The sequence below is a fragment of the Gaeumannomyces tritici genome (assembly GCF_000145635.1).
Source record: "Gaeumannomyces tritici R3-111a-1 unplaced genomic scaffold supercont2.2, whole genome shotgun sequence".
NCBI lineage: Eukaryota > Fungi > Ascomycota > Sordariomycetes > Magnaporthales > Magnaporthaceae > Gaeumannomyces > Gaeumannomyces tritici.
In genome coordinates this window covers 3,703,891-3,712,116 of record NW_008804546.1, presented here as the reverse complement: position 1 = coordinate 3,712,116, position 8,226 = coordinate 3,703,891, and the positions used below count along the sequence as shown (strand labels likewise).

At 67.3% G+C, this 8,226-nt stretch overlaps 1 protein-coding gene across 1 annotated transcript; it reads left to right on the top strand.

Moving 5' to 3' along the window:
• Positions 1-260: 260 nt before the first annotated feature.
• Positions 261-8,168, top strand: GGTG_03812 (hypothetical protein; the record flags this gene model as incomplete). Its single annotated transcript, XM_009221595.1, has 3 exons — positions 261-519; positions 591-6,842; positions 6,919-8,168. The coding sequence occupies 3 exons, from the start codon at positions 261-263 to the stop codon at positions 8,166-8,168; spliced, it is 7,761 nt and encodes a 2,586-aa protein (XP_009219859.1).
• Between the last annotated feature and the right edge of the window lie 58 nt (positions 8,169-8,226).

Here is an 8,226-nt window from a genome sequence, read left to right as displayed (position 1 = left end):
ACATCTCCGCGAGTCCCTGAGTCTGAGGACGGGCGTCCCCCCCCCCCCCCCCCCCCCCCCGAACCCTGCACGATACCACTCTACGCTCGCGTCTTGCTCGCGTTTACTTCAAGCTTCACCCGACGATGTTTGGGTATAAGAAGGGTCCGGATGTCCCCCTCCTGGCGCTCATGAAAGGGAGATATCACGACCAGACAAGATCACGACCACACAAGATCACATCTTCCTCAGACTGAGCTCCCCTACCTCACTATCCCATCATGCAACTTCTTCACCAAGTCCACAATGAGGGCGAGTTCTTCTCGCCCATCTCCTCGCTGCCAGGCCCAAAAGAAAGCGTGCACAGCAGCATCCGGCCCAAGTTCTCCCAGGTAGAGAGGGTGTTCCCTGCCACTCAGATCCAGAGGGCCATTGCCGCTGAGGGGATTCAGTGGGCCAAGGCAGAACTCTCACTCTGGAAGAAGAATCCTGCCGACTTCCTGGCCGTCTTCAATGCCTGGACAGCGCTGGCGTCGCATCGTGAGTGTCTACCTGCCCACCATTCATGTCTTAACCAGCTCAGAGTACTAACACCGGATGACATGAACCAGATGCCGCCCTACGGTCTCATCTGAGCACCGACCCTCAGACTGGAGAGCTCCAGGTCACTATCCTGCGGCGGATAGGGGGAATAACGCTGCAGGGCATGGAGAAGGATGAGCAAGACGCGAGCTTTGACCGCCTTGCCCACATGGCCCTGGAGGCCACTGAACATGCCGACAGCATCAGGATGGTCCTGCACTTTCATAGGGCTCTCCTCGACGCTGCCTCCATCTCCATGATCAAGCTGGACTTCGCCCTCCTGCTGCACGGTATCCCGTGCGCTGAGCACACGGGATTCTACCTCTACACTCGCTATCTCGAGCAGTGGCGCAAGAGCGACGAGGGTTCCAAGTCCTTTTGGTCAAACGTGCTCTCCGGGGCGGTTCCTCGCCTCGCTCTCCAAGCAGCCCCCAAGCACGCCCACGGTGCCGGATCTCTTGCCGCTGGCGGCGGGGGAGCAAGGCGGAGCATCAGCGTCGTCATCAACGGCCCCAATCTCGCCGACCTCGGGGGCAGCCACCTCGCCGAGTCCCAGGGGCAGCCGCTCAGCAGCCAGACCGTCCTCGAGCTGCTGTGGGGTCTCGTCCTCGGGGCGCATACGGGGTCCGACGAGGTCGTCTACGGCACCGTCCGCCGCGACAGCACCTTCGTCGGTGCCGACTCCTGCGTGGGGTGTCTGGACCAGACGTACCTCGTCAGGCTGCCCATCCCCTCCAGGGACCGGAGGCTCACTGTCCGCGACGCTGTCGTCGGTCTGGAGCGCTACCACGAGCAGGCCAGCCACCACGCCTTTGTCGGCCTCGACGAGATCAGCAGGCACCTGCCGGCCAACACGTCGGTCGAGACGGCGCTGACGTACACGCGCCTGGGGAACCCGCCCTGCCTGGCGCCCGGCATGTCCCGCTTCCCCGTCGTGCTGGCCATCAGCGGCGAGTCGTCCGCCGCCCTGCAGGTCACGCTCCGGTACAGGGACTCGTACATCGCCAGCGCCGACGCCGAGGTCGTCCTGCAGCACTTTGTCGCCGCCGTCCGGAGCGCGGCCGCCAAGGTCGAGCTGGCGAACTGCCTCTGCTCGGCCGTCGACCTCGTCTCCGAGGACGAGAGGGATCTCCTGCTCGCGCAGTCCCGCTCCCCGCGCACGGCGCAGCCGACGACCATCCCCTCCCTTTTCGAGAAGGCGGTCAAGCTCCACCCCCAGCGGACGGCCCTTGAGTTCGAGGAGTCCGTCTCCCTCACCTATGCGGAGCTGGACGGGCGGGCCAACGCGCTGGCGCGGGCGCTCAAGCTCCAAAGGGGGGCCATCGTTCCGGTTCTCGCCGAGCGCTCCCCGGAGCTGATCGTGGCCCTCCTGGCCGTGCTCAAGTCCGGCGCCGCCTACACGGTCCTGGACCCGGACGCGCCGGTCCAGCGCAACGCGCAGGTCGTTGCCGAGTGCGACCCGCCCTTCGTCCTGGCCACCCGCAGGCACAGCCGCGTCTTCCCCAACACGACGGCGATCGAGGACGCGCTGGCCTCCTGCGCGGACCGAAGCCCTCTCGACGGAGTGTCGATCGGACCGCAGGACCGCTGCTACATCATCTACACCTCGGGCAGCACTGGCAAGCCCAAGGGCGCCGTCCTCACGCACGGTGCCGCGACCAGCGGCATGGCGCACCACTCCCTGGGCGGCCTGCAGAGGTGGCTGCTCTTCTACAACCCCATCTTCAGCGCCGCCCAGCGCACCATGCTGGCGACCCTGGTCCACGGCGGGACGCTGGTGCTGGCCAGCAAGGAGCGGCTGACGGGCGACGTGGCGGGGACCATCAACTCGCTGAGGGCGGACGTCGTCGGCATCACCCCGTCGGCGCTCTCGCTGCTGCGGCCCGCCGACGTGCCGGGCCTGAAGCAGGTCACGCTGGTGGGCGAGTCGGTGCCCCAGCACCTGGTGGATGTCTGGGCGGGCGTGGAGGGCCTCACGCTGCGGAACACGTACGGCCTGAGCGAGTGCACGCAGCTCAACTTTGGACGCGCGCTCCTCCGCTCCGCCGACGACGACGACGCCGTCATCAACCCGCGCGTAGTCGGCGTGCCCGGGGACACCTCGGACGCCTTCGTCCTGCTCCCCGGCACGACGGAGCTGGCGCCGCGCCTCGTGGCGGGAGAGCTCTGCCTCGCGGGCCCGCAGCTCGCCGAGGGCTACCTCAACGAGCCGGCGCTGACGGCGCGCGCCTTCGTCGACAACGCCTTCGGCCCGGGCAGGCTGTACCGCACCGGCGACCTTGCGCGGCGGCTCGCCGACGGGTCCGTCGAGATCCTCGGCCGCGCGGACCTGCAGGTCAAGATCAACGGGCAGAAGGTCGAGCCGGCCGAGGTCGACGGCCTGCTGCTCGGGTGCGGGGCCGTGGACGCGTCCGTCACCCTGCCCGTCGAGGTCGAGGAGGGGCGGGGACCCAGCCTCGTGGCTTTTGTCGTCCTGGCTGGCGGGCGCACGCTGCGGCAGGCGGTCGTGGCGGGTCGCGAGTACCTCCGCGAGCGGCTGCCGGGGTACATGATCCCGACCATGTGGGTGCCCGTCGAGGCGATCCCCAAGACGGCCAGCGGCAAGATCAACCTCCAGCAGCTGCGCGAGCTGGCGCGCGATATGGGCGCGGTGGGCTTTGCGAAGGCCATGTTCGAGGGCGAGGCAGGATCCGATACGGCGCTGGAGGGGCTGGAGCTCGAGATCTCAAAGGCTTGGGCGGCCGTGCTCGACATGGATCCATCCGTCATCCGGAAGCACCACTCCCTCCTCGACCTCGGCGGCACCTCGATCCAGGCCATCAAGATCATTTCCGAACTGCGGCTGAGCGGGCTCGCTCTCGACTTCAGCGAGCTTCTGGCGGGCGCCACACTCGAGTCCATCGCGTCAGCTGCTCAGGTCATCGACAAGGGACAAGATGAGATCCCCCAACCGTTCTCTCTCGTCCAGGACAACCCCAGGCTCCTCTCCAAGTTGGAAAAGGACGTGGGAATCTCGGATGCGTATCCCGCGACGCCCTTCCAGGCCGCGATGCTCACCTCACTCAACACGCCGTCGGACCCATACACGTACTCGAGGACGTGGGACGTCAGCGGCCTGGACACCGACAAGCTGAGAGAGAGCTTCGAGCAGGTCTTCCGGGCCCGCGCCATCCTCCGCACCGGGTTCGTGCCCCACAAGCGCTCCTTCGTCCAGGTCGTCCGGGACGATGTGCCGCTGCCGTGGCACGAGTCCCAAGAGACTCTCGATTCCTTCGTGGCCGACAAGTCGCACGCCAAGTGGGACATGTCTGAGCCTCTCTTCCGCGTCACCCTCCTCGGCGGCGCCCAGGCGAGCAAGGTCCTGGTCGTGACCATGCACCACTCCCTCTTCGACTTCTGGTCCCACCGGTTCCTTTACAGGGACGTCGCGGCCGCATACCAAGGCAAGGCGATGCCTGTGCGCACGCCCTTTAGCGCCTTTGTGCGCCACGTGGTCCTCGGCCAGCAGCCGGATGCCGCCGCCGCCAGCCGCGACTTCTGGGCTGGCTATCTCGCCGGGGCGCCGACGACGACGCTCAACTACGCACCCGTGAACAGCGTCGACCAGGCCGTCAAGCTCAAGGCGACCCTGGACTTTAGCCTCAGCCAGCGGGCGCGCGAGTGCGGCGTCACCCTCGGCGGCGTCGTCTACGGCGCCTGGGCGGTCCTCCTGTCGCACCACGCCGCGGCCAGCGACGTCGTCTACGCCACCACCGTCTCGGGCAGGGAGGCGCCCGTCCTGGGGATCCGGGACATGGACGGCCCCACCATGACCTCGGTGCCGCAGCGCGTCCGGCTCCAGGCGGACGCGACGCTAGGCGAGCTGGTCAGGAGAATCATGGGCGAGTTTGGAAAGGTGGTCAAGCACTCGCAGGTGGGGATGCAGGAGGCGCTCCGGTCCGGCGGGGCGTCGGCCGGGGTGCTCGACACGCTCGTGAACGTCCTTGTCGGGAATGAGGAGTCGGACGACGACGACACGCGCAGCGTCTTCAAGCAGTACGCGGGGCGGCCCGCCTGGGGCTCCGAGTACACCGTCCTCGAGGTCGAGGAGGCCTCTGCCGCCAACACCACCGAGGTGCGCCTGTCGAGCACCATGGAGGCTCGCCGGCTGGAGTATATCCGCGAGTCCTTCGTCAAGATCGTCCATCTCATCCTGGAGCAACCCGACACGCCCCTCTCGCAAGTCACCGTGCTGGGCGACGCGGAGCACAGCTTCCTGTACAGCGCGCTCTCTCACCGCGAGACTCTCCAGGTTCCCGAGCCCGAGTTCCTGCACGCCGCGTTTGAGCGGTACGCGCGCGACACCCCGGACGCGGTAGCCATCGACTTCAACGGCGAGCGGCAGATCTCGTACGCGGAGCTGAACACCCTGGCGAACCGCTTCGCCCACGAGCTGCGGGGGCGCCACGGCGTGCGGACGGGCGACCTGATCCCCTTGATGCTCGACAGGTCCGTCGACATGATGGTGGTGATCTTGGGCGTGATGAAGGCCGGTGCCGCCTACGTCCCGCTTAGCCCGGACAACCCGGCCGAGCGCAACGCCTTTGTGGTGTCGGATGCCGGTGCGCGGCTGGTCGTCGTGCATGCGGAGCACGAGGAGTTTGGTCGCCATCTCGGCGCCGGCGTGGAGACCCTGGTGGTGGCGCCGGGGATGCCCGACCTGCTTGATGATGCGGAGAACAAGCAGCGGCCAGCCATCGACGACGCATCTCCCGACAACCTCGCCTACGTCATCTACACCTCGGGCAGCACCGGGCAGCCCAAGGGCGTCAAGGTGCCGCACCGCTCGGCGGCGGCGGCGGTGCAGAGTATGGCCGTGGTGGAGGGCCGGTACGAGGGCGCCCCCTGGCGGACGCTGCAGTTCGCCAACTACGTCTTCGATGCGTCGGTCCAGGACTTCTTCAACACGCTGAGCACGGGCGGCGCGCTCTGCATGGCCCCGACCGACGTCCTGCTGTCTGATATCGCGGGCTGTATCAACCGCATGGACGCGAGGCAGTCCATCATCACGCCGACGGTGGCCAAGCTGTTCCGGCCCGACGACGTGCCCCGGTTCGAGAGGCTGATCGTGGGAGGGGAGCCCCTGACGCCGGACGTGGTCGAGACGTGGGGCCGCCGCTGCCGGATCCTCAACGTGTACGGGCCGACCGAGACGTCCATGGTCGTCACCACCATGAAGGACGTCAGGCAGGGCGGCCGCATCGGCAACATCGGCGCGCCGTTCCCGACGGTCATGGCCTTCATCGTGGACCCCGAGGCCGGCAGGGACTCGCTGCTGCGCCCGTACGGCGCCGTCGGCGAGCTGTGCATCGCGGGGCCGCAGGTCACGGCCGGCTACGTCAACCGGCCGGACCTGACGGCGGCCGCCTACGTCGACAGCGAGGCCCTGGGCGGCGTGCGCGTCTACCGCACCGGCGACCTCGCACGCTGGCTGCCCGGCGGGGAGATTGAGTGCCTGGGCCGCAAGGACAACCAGGTCAAGATCCACGGCCACCGCATCGAGCTGGGCGAGGTCGAGAACGCGATCCGCCGGACGGGCCTCGTGCAGGACGTCGTCGCGCTGGCGACCTCGATCCGCGACAAGCTGCACCTCGTCGCCTTCTGCGTCTTCCGCAACAGTGCCGGTGGCGATGATGGCAGCGACGACGCGTCAGGTCCGGACGAGGTCGAAGCCCTCGACCCGACGCTCTTTGCCGGCCGCATGGCCGAGCTGCGCGAGAACCTCGGCTCGCTGGCCGCGTACATGGTGCCCAAGTTCGTGGTCCCCATGGGCGTCTTCCCCAAGCTCCCCTCGCGCAAGGTCGACCGTAAGGCGCTCCGCAAGGTCGCCGACGAGCTCGACCCCGTGTTCCTGACCGGGTGCGCGCTGGACAGATCCGGCGGCGGCGGCGAGGGCGGTCACGTCGTGGTGCCCACGGAAACCCCCGCCGAGCGGGCGCTGGAGGCCATGTGGGCCGACATCTTCAGCCTGCCGGCCGAGCAGATTGGCCGCGAGGCGAACTTCCTCGCCCTGGGTGGCGACTCCATCTCGGCCATCACCCTGGCGAGCTTTGCCAGGGAGGCCGGGTATTCGCTATCTGTGCCGAACATCCTTAAGACGCCCAAGCTGAAGGACTTGGCCACAGCCATGAAGGAGATTCGCAAGGACGCTGCCAAGGCCCGCGTGGTCTTTAAGATGCCAGACAGTGTCAAAGTGACAGCCGAGGCTGTTGGACTGCGCTGGGAGGAAGATGTCGAATATGGTAAGCCGAGAGAAGCCCATAGCTCCCACCGCTCCCCATGTAGGTTTTCGCTTTTAATGCTAACCCACTTTCCTAGCTTATCCCTCACCACCCGGGCAGGCCGAGTTCCTCCAGCAGGGCAGCCGGGACGAGCAGATGTGGGTGCTCCAGACGGTGCGACACATGCCGGCCGAGCTCGGCCAGGACGCCTGGGTTCAGGCGACCACCGCGCTCAGCCAAGTCAACGACATCTTGCGCACCACCTGGATCCAGGCGGGCGACGCCCTGGACGACTGGGTCGGCGTGGTGCTCCGCAGCCCCCGGCCCGACGTCGCGAGGGCGGCCTGCGAGACCGACGAGGACGTGACGCGCTTCACCGAGGAGTTTTGGGAGTCGCGCTTCACATTCGGCAAGCCGTTCATCAAGTACGCGCAGCTGGCGCGCCCGGACGGCTCCTGGGTCCTCGTCATCAAGATGGACCACGCCGTGTACGACGGGACGCTGCTGCGGGTCTTTGACGACCACTTCGCCGCCATAGTCAACGGGGAGCCGGTGCCGCGCCACGGCGAGTTCCGCACTTTCGCGGAGCACATGCTGCAGGCGGACAAGAAGGGCGACCTGGCCTACTGGGCCCGGAGCATGGCCGGCAAGCCAGCAGCCATCAAGGCGGCAGACAGCGGAGACTCGGCGCCCATCATCACGGCGGCGCTGCGGCACGAGGTCGCCACGCCGAACCTGGAGCGGGCGGCCAGGCAGCTCGGGGTCACGCCCAGCATCGTGTTCCAGGCGGCCTTCTCGCTGTGGCTGGGCGGCAGCGCCCACGGCGCCGACGTCAACTTCGACTACCTGCTCAGCGGGCGCAACGTGGCCCTGCCGGACCCGCAGAGCATCAACGGGACGCTCGCGCAGTTCCTCCCCGTGCGCACGGCCGTGGACCCGGCCGAGCCGCTCCCGGGCTTCCTGGGCCGCGTGCAGGACGACTTCTGGGCCATGACGGAGCACGCGTCCGTCGGCATGGATGCCATCTACGGCGCCGCGGGCCTGGCGCGCGAGACGCACGGCAACAAGGTCCTGTTCCTCTTCCAGCCGTTCGAGCCCGCCGCCCCTTCGGAGCAGGAGCGCCCGCGCTGGCTGGTCATGGCCAAGAGCAAGGTGCGCATGTTCCAGCCGTACGAGCTGGTCGTCGAGGTATCCAAGGCCCTGGGCGACCGGCACGCGCTCAAGATCATGTACGACGAGACGTGCTATGCTCAGGGGGACGCGGAGAAGATCGCGCAGGATATTGCTGCTATTGTGGATGTGATGGCGGAGGAGGAGTCGGAAAAGTTGTTTGTGGGAGCCTTTTGAGTGCGAATTGAGTTGGGGGGTGAACCTTGGGTTTCTTTCCTTTGTTATTTTGGTCTTT